Here is a 19082-nt window from a genome sequence, read left to right as displayed (position 1 = left end):
CCACACCAACTTCTGTTTTCTGGTGTGTGTGTCTATGGAGCCAGAGCTGTCTTCATATTCTTCTCGCACAAATCTTCCCAATGATACCTTTAAGAAGGCAGTGATTCACAGTTGAGGGAACCAAGGACTCAAAACATTAAGCGACTTGTTCAATCACCCAGCAGAGAGTGGACGGCAGGGGTGAGAATGGAACAAAGTAGATGCTCAGGGTCCTGAATGGCAGACACTCCCAGAGGGCCAGAGCACCTTGCTGGAGTAGGCCAAAGTCCCATGGCCAAGGTCACAGAATTCCATGGTGCTAGCAAGTCTTGAACCCAGGACTGTCAACGCTTTGGTTTCCTTTAACTATGTAGACTCTTACTCATATCTTTGTAGTTTAGGCTCTAGTTAGTACAAGTCATACTGTAAATACTCCTGGATAGATTTTTTTAATAAAAAATCTCTGTCAGCCATGTTCTGTGACTCATGCCTGTAATCCTAGCTACTCAAGAGGCTGAAATCTGAGCAGCAGGTTGAAATCTGAGGATCAAGGTTCAAAACCAGCCTGGGCAGGAAAGTCCAGTGAGACTCTTATCTCCAATGAACTACCTAGATATGTCAGAAGTAGAGCTGTGGCTCAAGTGGTAGAACATTAGCCTTGAACTAAAGAGCTCAGACACAGTGCCCAGGCCCTGAGTTCGAGCTCCAGGACTGACACACATACACACACATACACACAAATCATCTATCTTACTCATTGTCTCATACCAAATGCAGGAGCCTCCTCACTGGCTTTAGTAGCTGTGAAGGGGTCTTCATGCTACACATACAATGAATATCTTGAACCACACATCAGAGCTACTGCTCCATGCCCAGCCAGCCAGTGACTCCTAAGGGGCCATGAGCTCCAAAGACCACGGGCAAACCCAGGTATAAACAGCCCCTGCCCTGCTCTCCAGCCTTCCTCCTGATGCTTGATACCCTCCAACCCCGTGAAGCCGTTTTCAGGAATTTGATGTCCACATGTGGTCACCAGCTTCTGAACCTTGAGAATTCAGTCCCCTCTGTCCACATTGTCCACCTGAGCCCAGCCCACCTTGCAGCCCACCTGGTCCGAGGGATTGGCCATCACCCGCTGGGCTTCCTGCCATTGTGGTGTCCACTTGTCATCATGGGTACTTACTCAGCTGGTCTCCGTTGGACCTTGAGCTCCTTGAAGGTAGGGGGCCGGAACTTCCATCTTGAAGATGGGGTGAAACATCTCTGTGAACCTGCCAGTTAACCCTTGGGATGAGCACCGCAAAGTCCTCAAAGCACGGCAAGATGGTGAATGAGTAAGCCAGCTTCTCCCCAGGGGCTCCTGGATGCAGGGCAATGCAGTCAGTGTCCTGAGTGTCCTTCCACCAGCGCCAGGACACGGGGCAGTGCAACGCAGTCAGCGTCTTAACTAAACAGATGCTTAACTACGTGACGTCCTTCCATGAACGCCGGGACACCATGCAAAGTGGTGCAGTCAGCATCTTGTGGTGACCTCCGTGACACCCGACACTGCCACGAGTACGGGAGCAGGAGGCGATGCAGATGGGTCGGAGGAGGCTCTTCAAGGAGCTGCAATTGCTTGAATCAGCACAGGCTCACAATGAGACTCAAGAAGGACTGTCTATGTGTGGGGCGATGCTGTCTTTCTGAGGACAGTGTAGACAGAACGAGTACCTGAGAATTTCTAGGCATTCATTACTTACACACGCTTTTCCGAAGGGCCTTGACCCCTTGCTGTGGCCCTTGGGGTGTCCTGCACCCCCTGCCTTCCTGTGAACCTCTGATCCCTTGTCTTAGTGGCTGTCGCCGTCTCTCCTGGTAGACTTCATGCTCCTTGAACTTCATGGGGTCCACTGACTGATGGAGGTTCATTTTTAAATCGGTGACCTCTGGGCTTAGCTGCTCGGTTTTCCCTCCTCTGAGGTGCGTGGAAGAGTCTGGAGAGTGGAGCGAATGCGTGGGGGCGGTGAAGTCAGCAGCTCCAGCGCACAAGCCCCTCTACCTACCGCACACGAGCCAGGTGACCAAGACAAGTGTGTCACTCTTGGTCCCCTAGTGTGGAAGCGAAGGCTTCCACCTCTAGGGTTGTTCAGAGCTGAGATGCAGTTACTCAGGTGTCTTGGTAAACTTTCCATAGTTGTAGGGAAGATGAACAGTTTCATCAGAGTGAAGCTAAAAAGTTGTTTTAAAAAATAGTGAGTTGCTCACAGCTTGAATGAGAAGACCACACCCAGAGCTGGTCTGAGGGGCCTCTTGCAGCCACCACTGTTGTGAAATATTCTGATGGCACAGAACCCTGCTATTTCCCGCATGGCTGCTACTGCCTTCTCTGCACCAAAGACCACCACCACCACCACAGGCCCTTGATTTGGTCCCACCAGCACCTTATGCAAAGTCCAGGCATCTGATTGGCTGAGGCTGGGTCATATGATCACTCCCTAGCTTCAAGGGATGCTTGGAGAATATACATCTGGCATTTACAGCCTCTGTGATGATCAGTAGTCCTTGTTTCCCACATAGATAGGGGGCATCTGAATCTGAGTACCCGCAAAAGAGTGACAAATGCCCACTGGCACATGCAAAGCCTTCCCTTCAACTTGGTGGTTGTCAGTGGCCACAGCCAGGGAGTGTGGGACCCATTTGAGACTGCTTGAGCATGTTGGTGAGGTCCCAAACATCAGAGCTATGGAAGCTTCCATGAGAGGGTTAGGTGTTCAGACTTGGCTGAGAGGTGGAAGCTGTGAGGTCTTTTGGCCGTAGGGCAGTGATTCAGCTTGGGAGGGCCGCCCAGCAGTGCCATCCAGTAAGTGGCTTACACAGTGGAAACAAGCTTGGTAAATTATCCCCTCCCCACAAGTTGGCCTGAGAACTTGGAAATAGGAGTTTCGAGGATGTGCTTGTTTGGAGTAGCTTTTCCTTAGTGCTTGATTTGTGTCTCTTAATTCAATAGATGCTAATTAAATTAACCCCCCACCACCACCATTTTTAAGGTAGTCTTACAGTAATAGAAGCTGGAAGTCCAAGATCAAAGTGTGGGCAGGGTTGGCTCCTTCTGAGCGCTGTGAGGGGAAGGTCTAGTCCATACCACTCTTGAAGATGGCCATCTTTTCCCTGTGCTCTTGACTTTGTCTTCCCTCCCTTGCCTGCCTGAGTTCAAACTTCCCCTTTCTAAAGGGACACCAGTCATGCTGAGTTATGAGCCACCCTAGAGACCTCATTTGAACTTGCTTAGTTCTGTGGAGACTCTAGTTAGGTCACATTACATGCTAAGGTGCTGAGGGGTCTTAAGATACAAATGAAGGGGGACATAATCCAGATCACAATGGACAAAGATGGTGGCTTGGTTGAGGAACGTTGACCAAAGGCAAGAGTGAAAGATACATTTATACCTTCTGACTGAGCACCTGCAAAGACTCAAGGACAGATCCCCAAGCTCCAAATAGCATGGCATGGAAAGGAATCTTGCCTAAGCCAGGACCGAAAGACTTGTGGCTTGCTAGAGGCTTCTAAGAAAAGTCTTTTTAACACCATCAATTACTATCTCCCCAGACACTGTGAATGGGAAAGCACACAGCCCAATTACCCCAGGAATATTCTGTGCTCGTGAGTGGATGAAGTTATAGGAGGAAATCAAGCTATGGAAGCAGACAGAGTAAAACATGCTGTAGAAGCATCTGTATTCTGACTGTGTTGATTGATTAGTTGTGAGCCAACAGATCAATAGTCCTTGAAATTTATCACCCCAGTGAATTTGCATGGCTTAGGTATCCTTGTTGCTGAGCTATTCTGAGTTGGTATCCAAGGGCATCCTTATAGTGGGTTAATGCATTATCAGCTATGGTGGTCTGAAATGTCTTTGAGATGTGGGTCTATGTTCGGCTTCTCTCTGTGTCTAGCTTAGAGCTAGTTTTCATTTGCATTTCCCTGTAGACCACTGATGGTAAACACCCTGCCGCCTTACTGGTCATTTGTGTTTCATTTAAGATCTATTCAAGTCTCTTGCTCATTTGTAATTACATTATTTCTCTTCTTATTGACATATTTCAGTTCTTTATATATTGTTGACAGATTTTTTTTCCACAGTTGAATGTACTGCAAATATAATTTAGCCTCTGGCTTGTCTTCATTTCGTGATGCTTTAAGCAATAGGAGATTCGTTTCTTATATAAAAATCCAAATAATCATTTTTTTCTTTTACAGTAATTGTTTTAGTGTTCTGGGGTTTTTTGTTCCGAAGTATTTCTTCCTTGAGGCATGTGAAGTTTTGCCACATTTCTAGGGTGTTACTTCTAAGTTAAAGAATCTTAAGTATCGGAATTGTCATCATCTTGCGGTCAGCTCTGAGTTCGATTCCCAGTGTTCGCACCTAACAAGTCCCTCTGACTCTGAGGATCCTCAACAAGTTACTGAGGATCCATTTCCCAGATGCAGAATGAGGTAAAACTAGGAACTGATCCCATAATCTGTTAGAAGAGCTTAGTGAGATAAGCCCACCTGGAATCAGCCAAGAGAAGAACATGAAGAGAGTGATCTATTAAAAACAAAACTCTTCAAGCAGCAGCAGGAGGGGACAGAAGGAAATAACACGTTTTGTTGTTTGTTTTCAGTATATCAAGGCCTTTTACAGTGAAGTGTGGGAAAGGCGGTACGGACATCCCATAGACCCGGACACTCTGACTCTGCTCTGGTCTGTGACCGTGTCTATATTCGCCATCGGTGGACTGGTGGGGACTGTCATCGTGAAGATGCTTGGGAAAGCTCTCGGGAGGTCAGTAAGCTGCACCCTCTGTAAGGAACACACTGTATCTACATCATCATCAAGGTCCCGGCAGGCAGCACAATTCCATTCAGCCTATGTGGAGGGATTTTAACGCCCTAAGAGGAAGGGGAGGAGCTAGGGTGTCAGCGCTGGAAGTGAACAGAGGTGAAGGATGAAGGGCTAAGGAGAGAGAGCTGGAGCTGTGAAGGGGATGGTCTGTGCTAGAACCATGAAACCCAAATGAGGGGTACAGTGAAGAACCCCTCTTCTTCTCCCATCCTCCATGCTTCTGTAGGATCCTCCCCTTGTCAAACCCAACTGGAAGCCAGAAAACTAGGGAGCCATCCAGGAGAGCCAGCGGCAAGAGTGCGGAGGAGGGCAGGAGGGAGGAGAACGCAGAACCAGCACAGAGCTCGGAGACTGGCTGTCCCACGTACGCTTGTGTTGATCGGCCTTTGAGGAAGATCGTCTGTTCAGATTATCTTCTGCTTTATGACTATCTCATCATTTGCTTGCCTACTCCCTGACGGAGAGATATTTAGGCGATTTCAGAGTTTACCTCACACATAAAGATGCAGCGAATATCAAAACTCCACGCTGAGATTGCCCACCCAGGTCCTCTCAGTCAGATCCACTCTACTTCCTAAGCCTCCTTCCTCCAGCCTTTCTTTGTGACATGCAGCTTTCTCTTGAGGCAGACTAGACCAGTCATAAATTTCCTCTTTGTCTTCTCTGTATCCTTGCTATGAACAACAGTTTCCTGGAAGCCACAAAGGCTTGTGTGACTGGAGTCCGTGAATTTTCTGTCCAAGCAGAGTCACGATTCTTCCACTAGTGGAGTGACTATGGACAAGTCATTTTATTTATCTGGACCTCAATTTCCAACCCTCTAAAATTGGAGATCAGTAGCAATGATCTCCATTTTCTCCAGGGAATGTTCCAAGCGCTGGAGATGAATGGAGAGAGAATGTCACTAGCAGGAGTTTCATAAATAGAGCCTGTCACTCCTGTCCAGCATCTTTAGTATCCCCATGATATCCACACAAAATAGTGCTCAACAGATCCCAGCATGGAATTCATCTGAACTCGTATCCCTCAGTGCTCAGAGGAAGGGACCAAAGTAAAGATCAGTTATGAAGGTATGAACAGGCCAGATCTAGGAATGAATGAAAGGGGAAGGACATCAACATTGCCCAGTGCTTCTGAGCATCGAAGGCAAGGACTGAGATCTGCTCTGTGCATCTAGCAATCAGGAGGCCACTGGTCACTGGGTTGTTTCAAGGGCAGTAATCCCTCCGTGGATATCAAGAGAGGAGAAGGGCTGGAGACATTGTGAAATGTGAAAAGGGAAACAGACAGCAGTGTGCGAGAAGGCGAAAGGTGTGGACTCAGTGTCTTGTGTGTTTTCTTTTAAGGTGGGAGCCTTAAAAACGTGTTAATAAGATGTTTGAGTAGAGAGGGACTAAGTAATAGCAAGACAGTTGCTGGAGAAATCTGAACAGGAATGGGGAAGCATCAGAAAGCTTCAGGGCCTGGGGTCAGCAAAGAGTCAGGACAGTCTGGGGACATGAATGGGGCAGGCATATGGATACACTGCAGGTAGGGCAGTAAGTTGAGAGTTTGGGGATCACTTCTGTGTCTTTAATGGACTGAAAACAAGATCATCCACTGAAAATGAGGGAGAGAGAGAAAAAGTCCCCTTGGAGGTCAGGGTGCTGAATGGACCAGGAAATTGTAAGACCAATGCTAGGAGCCTTAAAGCACCATGGGGTTGGTGGCCATATATTTTAGACGAACTGTTACTGTGGTTGTGTTTCCTCCAGCCACGCTGAGCTTCACAGGTACACGCATGCATGGTAGAATGATGTAGAACCAGGTAGGGTTCTACCAAACTCACGGGATAAAAAGCAGTGGAATGGAGCTGGAGCAGCAGAGATGGATGGACACAAAGAGGGTGAAAGATATGGGCATAAGGTGCAACCACAGGTCTAGTGTGGCTAAAGAATTACTGAGCAGTTCCAGCTGCTTATGGGGGCAGCTGGTATTTCCAGAGCTCCCCATTTCACGAGGGTCTGATGAAAAACGCTTCCCCAATTCAACCAGAACTAGCTACCTCTGTGTCCTTCACAAATTGACCCTGGTTCTAGGAAGGATGCTGGAAGAATGTGGCTCTCAGACCTTCTCTGTCCTTCCCTTTGTGAAGACAAAGTTTTCCCCAAGCCTCTCTGAAGAGCCTGATGGCAATCTCTCTCTACCTTATCACCTGCCCTTTCTGTCTAGGGGCTGATGATCCGGGAGGGGGGAGGAGGAAAGAGTCTACAGTAAGGGAGACGCTCAGAACGATGAATCAGGGTCCTGGGTGAAGTTCCCGAGTCCCTGGAGTTCTTCCCTATGGAATTAATTGCCAGGATTTTTTTGTTTGTTGGTTTTTGTTTTTGTGTTTTTGCTTACCTTAGGGTGGGGGCAGGGGAATGGAAACACAATATTGCAATCCTCATCTCTGAACCTCAGTGAGTCAAGTTTGTGACTTATTTGCAAATAAGGTTTCCATTCTCCACTAGGATGCTGTCTGGCTCGGGGTTATTTCGGGAATGAATATATTACTGTGATGAGCTCGCACAGAGGGTGCAAGCCGGACATGGCTGCGAGTTGAGCATTTCCTGATTAGCACAAAAGGCATCAGCCTATCCAAGGCAAAGGTTCAGGCCAGAGCCCTGGGAACACCCTTCACTTCCCGATCTCTCCATCTCTGTCTAACCACCAGCAAACTGCAATCATTCCGGCCTCCGAGAAAACAGGATCTCATCACACCTCAGGAGCTCTGTGGCCACCAACCTGATCCAAGTCACCAGCTCTTGCTTAAACTCTTATAATAATTCCCCAAATGGTCTAACCTGTGACCACGCCAACCACTTCCAGCCGTGAGCAACTCAGACAACTGGTTAAATTACAAGGCAGCCCGTGCCATTTCTTTCCTTGGCATCTTCCCGTGGCTGCCCGCTTCACCCAGAGGGAAACCCAGTCCTCCTGGGGGTGGAAGAGCCGCCAGGAACCCCTGGCCACCCTCTCCTTGGCTCCCCTTCAGCCATCTGTCTCCAGCTGTAACCGCCTAGGGATGTTTCTGAACTAGACCGAGCCTGGCTCCTGGTACCTCTGGTCTTTGATGCCTAACTGGCTCAGTTGCTCTCTTTCTTATGTCTGTGCTCACATGTCACCCCCTCACGGAAGTCATCCTGGCCTCTCTCACAAAGTCCCGCCCCTTCTCTGCTTTGTCTTTACAACACCTATCACTACTGGCATGCTATATTTAAAGACAACAACAACAACTTGTTGAGTTGGGCACTAGTGGCTCATGACTATAATCCTAGCTACTTAGGAGGCTGAGATGTGAGGATCGTGGTTTGAAGCCAGTTTGGGCAGTAAAGTCTGTGAGACTCTTATCTCCAATAAATGACTCAGAAAAAGCTGGAAATAGTGCTGTCGCTCAAGTGATAGAATTATATTCTTGAGCAAAAGAAGCTCAGCACTCAGACCTTGAGTTCAAAGCCCCAGAACCAGCCAAAAAGAAAACATAAACAAAAATATGTGTTGATTGGGGAAAACAGGATTACAGGCTTTGTTGTCATCCTTGCTGTGTGCCAGAGCCTGGAATGATGTTCAGCACCCAGTCCACTCTCAACTGTGTTGAATGAATAAATGTGAGTGAATGAATGAATAAGTAGAAGAATGAATGTATATGGAAAAAATGAAAGACTATTAGTGACCAGATAGCTACCTATATAGGTTGCTTAGCATCACTGTTACTAGAAAGCTAGGTCATTTATTTACTAGTGTGTAACCCTGACTTCAGATACTTTCAGATTTTTTTGGGGGGGGGTTGGGCCTTGGTTACTGTACTCTGGGCTTTGTGCTTCCCTGGCTGGTGCTCTACCATTTGAACCATGCGTCCAGCCTGACTCTTTGCTGATTAATTGGAAATAGAGTTTCCAGGGCTTTTCTGTTCAAGCTGGCTTCGAACTATGACTCTTTGATCTCATAGCAGATAGATAGGATTATAGGTATGGGCTAGTAGCACCTGGCTAGATTTATTTTTCCATGTGTGAAATTAGATGCCAGCCATCTCATGATTCAATCTCATAGGGTAACACAAAGATTTGTACATTCCATGTTTGCTAGCTGTCACCATTAATTTTCATGGATTTTTCCATTTCTTGAGGCTTCAAACAGATGCCATCCTCAGAATTTTACATAAATCGCAGAACCAGCGTTGTTACCCATTTTGCGAGTAAACAAGGCTAAGAAACCTGCCCAACGTCACTCCATTTGTGTATGGCAGAGTCGCTCAAGTCCTCTCTGTGGAGGCCTCTCTGTATCCTACCCATAGATCTAGAAGCTGACAAGGGACCCAGGGCAGACAGGGCCAGGCTGCCCGGATAACACGTGGCCTGGCTCCTGGGAATTACTCTCTTGTCTATGCCACGAGTACATGTAGGGCTGTGCTTGAAACTGAGTTACTTGCTAGAGGCCATGGTGACAAGACAAAAAAAAACCAGCTTACATGAGTGGGAGGAAGGAGACAGCAAGCACGAAAACAAAAATTATAGAGGGTAATTTCTTAGGATGCCTGGGCTATGTAGCTGGGAGCAGTCGTGGCAGGTAGAACGTCAGGAGGGACACCTGAGCTGAGGCTCGTGAGACCAGTCGTGCCAGGAGCAGGAAGGGACAGCCGTAGAGGGGCAGCAAGGATGAGGGCCTGGAGCTGGGGACCGGCCTGGTTTCCACAGAGAGCTCCCTTCAGGAGCTTCATGAGTGCCGTGCACTGTGAATAAGGGCGAGAATTTCACATGGTGGAATGGCCTAGCAAAAGTGATGGCTCCCACGCACGTGTGAAGAGCATCCAGGCAGGGTTTATTCGCATGCAGTGAGGGGCCATTCGAAGGTCTGCCAGGGCGATGCACCCCAATAAAGGCTTTGAAAGGGTCACTTCCGGATCTGGGGATGAGAGTGCACCAGAGCCCATGCGGAGGCAGAGTGTGAGGCAGGCTGCGGTGTGAGTGGATGGTGGCTGGCATCCCATCATCCTGTGGGGCTGGAGATGGGGGCGTGGCTTGATTTGGGCTACGCCTTGGAAGTGGTGGACGTGGGACTCTATAATAGATTAGATACGGGTGGTGAAGAAAAATAGATTGGAATATTATTCCCAGATTATTGGCCTAAGCCAATAGGAAGCCAAGGGGAAAGTGAGGAAGGAAGGGTTGGAATATGGGGGTGGGGTGGGGAGAGGGGTTCAGCAATGATCCAAGAGTTCAGTTTTGAACGTGCCAGTGCACCCCTGGTAGAAGGCCTAGCAGACAATTAATTACGCCAGGGTGGACGTGAGATCTGAGTCTGGGCCAGAGACAGAGGTCAGAAGAATGGTCACTTGTAAGTCTTAAGGGACTGGAGGTCTTCTCGGTCTAGGGACAGAGTACAGATGGAGATGGGAACAGGGAAGAGAAGGGCTGGAGTCAGAGACTAAGGTCAAAGGGCATAGAGGGGAGTGTGAGCTGAGACACTGAGAGGGGAGAGAACTGGTTCCAGAAGAGGCTGTGTCTCCACAAAGGGGCCCCAGTCAGCTCTGTCTGAGGCTGCGGAGAGGCTGCCCCAACAGAAGGCCAAGGGACAGCGAGATCCATCAACGTAGACACGGATCTCCAAGGCTGGGATGAGCTGCTGTCCGAGGGGATGGGGGAGAACAGAGGTGAGCAGGCAGTTCCCAAAGGGGCCACACTGTAAAGCGAACAGAGCAAGAAGTAGCCGCCATGTGGGAGAGGCCCTGCAGAGGCAATATTTAGAGCTGTTTGCGTGTGATTGTGGACAGACAGTAGCAGGCGGGGCTGGCAATGTGGGGAAGCAGGTGGGATCCAGGCGGTGGAGTCTATCCATCTTAGACACAGGCTGGAAGAGCCCAGCCACACAGGCAGGGCTCTGATGTAGACATTGCCGTTGATGTAGACATTGCCATTAAAGATGAGGTGAGATCGCTAGTAGCACAGCCCTGGCTTTGGTGACCACTCTGGAGGTCTCCCATGGGATCTGGGCCTCTGATGGTAGATCTGAGGGTCTCCTTGCAGGTGTTTCTGTCTCCCCAGTGATCCCAAAGATCGTGTCACCAGATGACCATGCCACTTTGCTTACATTCGGCATGCTTTGTGACGCTCACATGGTGATAAAGAAAATTGCCTAGTGACACATTCCTGAGAATGGATGGCTGTTACCAAGTGACCCATGGCCGTGTTCACTCACACTAGTGGTAAATCTGAGGAGCAGCTGGGCTTCAGAGATACTCGAAGAGGCCAGAGTCGTTTCTACAATTCTTGTTCATACTATCTAGTGTCAAATGTCCAGTTTAGGCTGGTGGCTCACGCCTGTAATCCAAGCCACTCAGGAGGCTGAGATCTGAGGATCGTGGTTCAAAGCCAGCCCAAGCAGGAAAGTCTCAAATTAACCACCAGAAAACTGGAAGTAGAGCTGTGGCTCAAAGTGGTAGAGCACTAGCCTTGAGCACAAAAGCTCAGGGACAGTGCTCAGGCCCTGAGTTCAAGCCCCACAACAATAACAAAAACTCAGTTTCGCTGTCATAGGCAGTGAAGGTATCTGGGAAGAAGTGTTGAGCTCTGCTTTCTAATCGAGCCCTTTATTTCGTAAGTTTACAGAACCAAGGGCCGTTGTTTTGCCCAACTTCCGAGAACGTTGAATGCGTATCCACAGCTCTTTCCTGCCTTACTTCTGAGGAAAATCTCTCTATATATTTTCAGCTTCCACACCAACAAAGTTTTGGGGTTTTTTGGGGGGGAGTGTATTTTTGGTTGTTTTTTTTTTCTCTGTGTGACCTCAAATTGTAGAATAGGGACTAGCAGGTGGATGATACTTTGCTTGTTTGTAAGAAATACTTTTTTTCCCCTTTACAATCAAGTTCTTGGTATGGAAAGCCAAAGGCAGGAAGTAGCATCACAGGATCGGAGGCCCGTGTGGTCCAGGGCAGGGAGGGGACGGGGCTGCTCTAACGCAAGCGGTAGGGGAGGGAGCCCTGCTCCTCTCCACCCTCCCGAGGCCTCGGGTCAGTGAGTCCTACCAGTAAACCAGAATAAAAGGGAGCCCGGGAGTGCAGTTCTCTTTGAAATGGACCAGAGCAGAGAAAGAGGAAGAGATGAGAGGGTAAACAAGCAAACGGCTGTATTCTGTATTCTCAGCTGTATTCTGTATTCGAGAGTTTATCTGTGGTTTTGCTGCTTCAGTTCCAATTACCTGTGGCCAACTGTAAGAACTGTGAAAATGGTGCGTGAAAAATGGTTGGCTGAGCCACACACAGCCAGCGGTGGCCATCAGGGGCTGGACCCAGGCTCCTATTCTCCCATGTTGCCTGAGCGCCCCTCCGCAGACCCTTCTGGAAGGGCTGTCCCTGCTTCTGCGACCACAGAACACTGACAGGCCTCACCGTGAGGCATCCTCACCAAGCCTCTTCTTTCCCTCCAGGAAGTCCACACTGCTGATCAACAATGTGTTTGGGATTTCTGCTGCATTGCTGATGGCTTTTTCTCTCCTGGCGGGAGCCTTTGAAATGCTCATCATAGGACGCTTCATCATGGGTGTGGATGGAGGTGAGTGGTCACGTGACCGGGGAGGTGGGCAGGAATACATACCTGCGGGTTGACTAGAAATTGAGAGTTGTTGAAGGTTGCACAAGGCCGCATCTTGCTACGGCTGCTCGGTGGGCAGGGGCCAAGCACTCCGGAACCTCACAGGAAGCAGGAGAGACCCATAGGATGGAACATCCCTCTAGCAATGCTTTATCCCCTTCGTTGAAAACCAACTGGCTGAATAAACCAAAGTCGGTCCAAAAGGCCTAAAATTCATATCCCAATGCTACCTGGGGTTTCTGGAGAGTGCTGACGAGGATTGTGGTTCCTGTCTGGGCCTCTGACTCATGTATTCTTTTCTGTAGACACCAGCATTAATGGCGAGGATAGTGCCTGGTGTTGTGTATGTGGAGGACCATAGAAGATCTGCTCCTGCCAGGGCAGACAGCTACAAAGAAAGCAAAGCACATCAGGGGCGTAGTGACTCTTATTCTAGAAAAGCCCGTCAGGGAAGAGTGTTTGGAGGAGAACACCTGGGCAGGGACCAGAATGAACCAAGGATGAGAACTGAGCTAAGACTGGGGAATTGGTTCTCCAGCAGCAAGGAGAGAACAAGAGCTCTGAGGTGGAAGGGTGCTTGGCACGTTCCAGAAAGATTGAGGGGAAGGAGCTTGGTAAGGGTGGCAGAGCCTGGGAGCTGAGGCTGATGGAGGGGGCAGGGGCGGGGGGTGAGAGGGGGAGGGAGGGAGGGGAGGGCGCGGGGGGATGGGGGGAGAATCAGGGAAGTCGTCTTACATCTTATGGCTCTGACTTCCAGTTACTTAATAGCTGAGTCTTGTTTTCCACACCCTAGAATCCCTACTTGGAAGAGCTATACTAGGCTAGAATGAAACTGTTTCCCAAAAGTCCGGCAAGTGATGAATCCAATCGAGATGTAAAGTGTCAGAGCCTGGGAGGGAAAGGCAGTTAGAGGGAAAGGGAGATGTGCCTTGAGGCCAGAGCAAGGCTCCAGAGCAGTGGCCGCTTTGACCCTTTGGGTCAGGGTTAGTATGGTCATCCTGAGATGACCCAGCATTTGAGCCATGACAGACAGGTTGATGGGCAGATAGAGCTGCTGAGCTCCTGTGCATCTGCGCGTGCCCCTCATGCATAGTGAATCATCCCGAACCGAACTCCTTGGTGCTTAAGGCCAACAGGTCACTTTAGTGTCATCACACCTTCTACAAATAGCACAGTGAGGGTCGGGGTAGAGGGGTTCATGTGACAAATGTACCCTGCTTACCAGGACTTGGCATCAACTCACCTGGCCCCAGGAACTTCATGAGCATCTTTATTAAGCCTCCTTTAGGTGAGACTGATTTGATGCACTATTTCATAGGCTCAAACCTTTCTTTGGAGGTCAGGAAAGACATGTCTTGTGGGCAGATCCATTTCAGTTGCCCTGGTTACCAGGACTCTTGTGCTTGCAGCCCACCCTGAACCTAAACATAGAACACACATGCACGTGGTCTGAATATTTGCACAGAGGGAAAGGCCAGCTCAAGAAAGAATCTTATGAAACGGCTGGATTTCATGAAGTTTCTATGTTTATAATACATAGAGTTTGTGTTATTTAATCTCTGATCTTTCCTAATTTCCATGACGATATCGAGACTCAGAAAGATGAAGGCAGTTGGTTCAGATCATCTGGGCTGTTATTTACCTGGGAAGATTTCGTAATCTGTTGGTTAAGCTAGGCTACATAAAACAGCAACGCGGAACGCAATAACCTTGCACTGCGCTCCCAGTTCCACGGCTGCCTGGAGTTCTGTTCAGGGCAGCTGGGCTGGGCCATGCTGTCAGCCGCACGTCAGCTGGAGGCCACAGCCCAGACTTCCTCACGTGGAATCCCAAGAGCTCCCAAGCAGGGAAGAGAAAGCCCCAGCTTGGAAACATTTGGAAGCACATTCGCTAGATCCCTTGGACCAAGCGAGCCCTGTGGATGTGGGTGTGAGTGCAGGAGTAGCAACACCAACCTCCCTCCCATCCGAGCCACCTCCTTGGCCTGTACTGACCTCACACTAGGGTCTCCCGGTGGTGTGATCTAACAACAAAAACGCCGTTACTGTGTGTGAAGGAATTGGTTCAGTTCCAGAATCTGGCACCCTTTTACCTGTCCGCAGCCCAGACATGGTGAGGGCAGTTATTGTATGATGGCCGCGGCTACTACTCTTCTTTAGCTCCAGGGTCTGGACCCAAGGGGCCTGGTTTACAGACCCACCAGCCTTGGAGGAAAGCTGGATGGTTTAAGGTCTCCAAGATCTGTTCTCTGCTGGTTTTGATTTTCTATTTTATCCATTTAGATCCTTTTCCATTGCTTTTAGTACTTGCTAATGCCAATTATAGGTGCTAGGTACACTCTGAATTTCCTTAACTAAAAATAAGCCATATTCAAAGATAGATGCCACTTTTAACACACCACACATTCACAACGAATGTCCTTTAGATCCCATTCCAAGGAGATTTTTTTAAGCAGGAAGAAAGAGAGGAAAGAATAGGAGATAATTAAACACACACACACACACACACACACACACACACACACACACACACACACACACACACACACACACACACACACACACACACAAACACAGTCTCCTGACCTCTGGACATGGTCTGTTGGAGCTGTGCCACAACTCGAGTTGCTGTCGTTTATTCTCACCAAACCCTCTCTGAACAGAGAAGGGAACATGAGGGCATGTAAGGTGAAGGAAGTTGCTTTGGAAGAAAGGAGAATTGCTGGTCATGAGTTAGATTGGCAGTGTGTACATAGTAAAGAATTAAAAGCCAGTGATGAATACGGAGAATTCCAGAAGGTAGAAGGCTCAACCATTTGCTGATGGACTGAGATCTCCTGAATGTTTGAATATAGGACATCTTCCTGGAGTGGACTTTTTCTAGAAGACAGAGAGAAAAACAAACACATTATCTTTTACATTGACACAAATAGGACACAGTATGGTGTAATGGGAAAAAAAAGTATGTAGATCGCAGAGATCATTGTGTTGAACACATTCCTGCCCTGGCCTTCCTAGGCCTGTCCGTGGTCCCAGGTGCAAGTCCAAGTCTGCTACCTTAAGAGCTTCATAGTTTCAGTTGTCAGAAAATATTAAATAGGAAATTCCTGAAATAATAAGTTTTAACTTTTATTTTAACATATTGTTAAATTTTTTCTATTTTATTCTTAGTTATTGCTATTAATCTTTATTTTGGCAGTACGGGGGTTTGAACTCAGAACCTTGTGCTCACCAAGCATGAACTCTACCATTTGTGCCACATCCCCAGCCTTTTTTGCTTTTGTTATTTCTCAGATAGAGTCTCAACACTTTTTACCCAGGGTGAGCCTCAGATTGTAATCTTCATATTCTGTCTCTTAAGAAGCTGGAATTACAGGCATGTACCACAAAGTCCAGCCTGTTAATCTCTTACTGCACATAATTTGTTCATCTTTACCATAAATATATAAGTATAGGGAAAGACAGACTCTGTATAGAGTTGAGTACTATCCATGGTTTCAGACATCCACTAAGCTCTTGGGATGAATTCCTGAGAATTCCGTACAACATGAAAAGCTATGAGGGACCCCAGATGGGGTGAACAGATGGAGGACTAATTGATTTACACTGTGTGATCGGGAAATAGCTCCGTAAAGAAGAAGAGTGTTGATTTTGGGTGAGAGGTTCATAACCATGGAAGTATGCCGTTTCATAGTCCTAGAGGCTGTAGGTGCAGACCAGGTTTCAGCGCTGCTGATGGTTCCTTTCCATCTCCCTGATGGAAACCTGTCCTGACCGTCATCTTTGCGTTCATTATATCATTGCCGCTATCATTAGCCCCACCATCACCGTGATTACCGCCACCTTTAGCATCGTTATCACCGCGCCGCCACCACCATTATCTCCATCCTGATCCATGAAACACAACCCAGCCCCGCTTGATGGTTTAAACGACAACGCACCTATGAAGGCCTTGTGCTTTGTGCGGTGTGCTGGGAATGGTAACTGCGGCTGGAGCATTGCTCATTATCAAGAAGGCGCAGAGGCAGGGCGGGAGGCCTGGGGACCAGAAGGCCCGTCTGGCTCTCTCACTGCTGCTCGCCTCCTCCCCAGGCATCGCCCTCAGTGCACTGCCCATGTACCTCAACGAGATCTCACCCAAGGAGATCCGCGGCGCCCTGGGCCAGATGACCGCCATCTTCATCTGCACTGGCGTGTTTGCTGGGCAGCTGCTGGGCCTGCCTGAGCTGTTGGGAAAGGTAAGCATAGCGCCCTGGCCAGCCATGTCCGCTCTCTCCTCACTGTTACCATCCTGGCGGGAGTCCTTCCCGCAGAGTTCATCCCTACCCACATGATTCCTGAGGGGTCCGAGCCGTTCCCTCACTGGTAAGGCTGTTGGGAGTCATGCGATGACTACAGACATATTCAAACTATGGTTAACAACTCAATGGATGTTCACTTAGCCATCCTTTCTTCCTTGCAAACCATATAAACAGATTTGGTTGGTTGCCTTTTTAATAGAATCATGCCACACCCCTTGTTCAGATTTCATTCAATACGTAGTTGAGCATCTTTGCCCTCACTCGAGAGTCTTTCTTCCCCCTAAATAAATGATCACCACACATTTTCTGATTTGGCTTGATGTTTGGGGAACAGGAAGGCCAGAATTAGAATCTAAGCATAGTAGTGCACTTTCTGTGTGGCCTGGGGAAAAGTGTCTACTCATCCACGTGGGAACAAGGGGAGGAATCCGGGAAGGCTTCCCAGAAGCAGCGTCTAAACCAGACCCTCCGAGGTGAGCAGGAGTCAGGCAGTGGATGGTGGGGGCTGGGCAATAGGACATCCTAAGAAAGGGAACAAAAATAATAATTAAGTAATCGATAACAAAGGCCTGAAGATGGAGTGGAGCCCTCTGGGGGGACCTGGGGGGTTGGAGGTCAGGAGATGGTGAACATGAAGAGGGTGACGAATGAGCGCAAGGCCAAGGCTACCTCCTGGGCTTGGGGCAGAAGAAGTTATTGAGAGAAGTTATTGCTGCCTGCAGGCTGTTTCTTCCTGCGTTGGTCAGTTGTTTAATCAGGTGACAAAAATACCTGAGTAAAACAGCTTAGAGGAAAGATGTGTGCTTCTGGGGTTTCAGTCCAGGACTGGCTGTCTACCTTGCTGTGGTAAGGGCTGTGGTAAGGGAGAACATCATGGAAGGACAGGCATGCTGGGGGCAGGGGGACTTCTTACCTCATGGCAGCCAGGAAGTGGAGAGGCAGAGCAAGTGGACCTGGAGCCAGGGCGAGGTATCTTCCAAACACAGGCCCAGGGATATTCCTACAGGTGGCCCTAGCTTCTGGTTCTCATCACTTCCCAAAAAATCCCATCAATGTATAAGCCATCAGCAGGTTGATCATTGATTATGCCAGAGCCCTTAGGATCCCATCAGTTCCCAAACCTCCTTTGAATATGGCTTTCAGAGCACATGAGTCTTTGGAGGGACATTTTGTATCCAAACAACAATATTTCCCCAAGCTTTAGATTTTCTAGATCACCTTGGCCCTGGCTTGGAAGGCGTGTTCATAGCCCAGTTACTGTTTGTTTTTATTTTCCAAATTCACACTCTGGGAAGGTGACCATTGGACTATTTTCTCCAGGAAGGACATCGCATGAAGTCTTTGCCTTCCTCTCTTTGGAGATACACAGTGTTCCAGCCAAGTGAGATCCACAGTTATTTCACTGGGGGTCAGGACTTCCTCTTCTCTAGTCTAATCATTTATTTTCATTTACCTTCAAAGACAGAGATAACGGAGCTTAGGGGGAAGAAAGGTTGTAAAGCTCTGCTTCCGTGCAGGCAGTCCCTTTGAGGTGCAGCTGGAGGGAATGGTGAGAAGGTGGCAATGTGTGAGCCAGGCCAGAGAGGGGCCAGGGGTGGGTGTTCAGGGTGGGGCGTGAATTTCCTCCGGCCCATCATAAAACAAGGTGCTGCTGGAATGTTTATGTGACATTTGGAGCTTCCAAATGTTGTTTCAAAAAGCATATTGCTTCATGATTTCTCTTGCAAAGATGAAGAAAGGAGGAACTTAGATGAAAATCGTGGGCTGAAGTCTGAAGAGACATGGGAACAATATGAGCCATGAGTGAGCGGCTTCCTGTCATGGTGGGGGGAAGAGGGCATCTGTTCCCAATGAGTTTTCACCACTACCTTTGCTCAGACTGCTTCAAATTTGCAATCTTCCTGCCTCCATCTCTCAAATATCTGGGATTATAGTTATGTGCCCTTAGGTCCAACAAACCTTCACTCTTTTTTTTTTTTGGTCAGTCGTAGGACTTGAACTCTGGGCCTGGGCGCTATCCCTCAGCTCTTCAGCTCAAGGCGAGCGCTCTACCACTTGAGACGCAGTGCCGCTTTCGGCTTTTTCTGCTGAGGAACCAAACCCAGGGCCTTGTGCATGCAAGGCAAGCACTCTACCACTGAGCCACCTTCCCAGCCCCAACCTTCACATTCCCAACACCACTTCAGAGGACAGTTTCCCTTAAATGACACTTACTTAGGATGCTGAGTTTTCTCCTTTAGACAATGTAGGATCTTTACAGAGGCCAGGAAAAGTCCTACTGGCTTGCTGTGGCATCTGTATTGCTAACAGAGTCTCTCCCACGGGA

General features: G+C 48.5%; 1 protein-coding gene across 2 annotated transcripts in view; it reads left to right on the top strand.

The window, feature by feature from the left end:
* Slc2a9 (solute carrier family 2 member 9) overlaps positions 1-19082 on the top strand; it is a 67458-nt gene that overhangs the window by 9229 nt on the left and 39147 nt on the right. For both annotated transcript variants that reach the window (XM_042670306.1, XM_042670307.1), the window contains exons 3-5: positions 4626-4786; positions 12293-12417; positions 16548-16693. In XM_042670306.1, the coding sequence (XP_042526240.1) occupies positions 4626-4786; positions 12293-12417; positions 16548-16693 (432 nt within the window). The remainder of the gene's footprint in view (positions 1-4625; positions 4787-12292; positions 12418-16547; positions 16694-19082) is intronic.

Source organism: Dipodomys spectabilis, unplaced genomic scaffold, assembly GCF_019054845.1.
Source record: "Dipodomys spectabilis isolate Male_0828 unplaced genomic scaffold, ASM1905484v1 ptg000532l, whole genome shotgun sequence".
NCBI lineage: Eukaryota > Metazoa > Chordata > Mammalia > Rodentia > Heteromyidae > Dipodomys > Dipodomys spectabilis.
The sequence above is the reverse complement of the archived record's forward strand: the minus strand, read 5'-3'. Positions and strand labels throughout refer to the sequence as shown.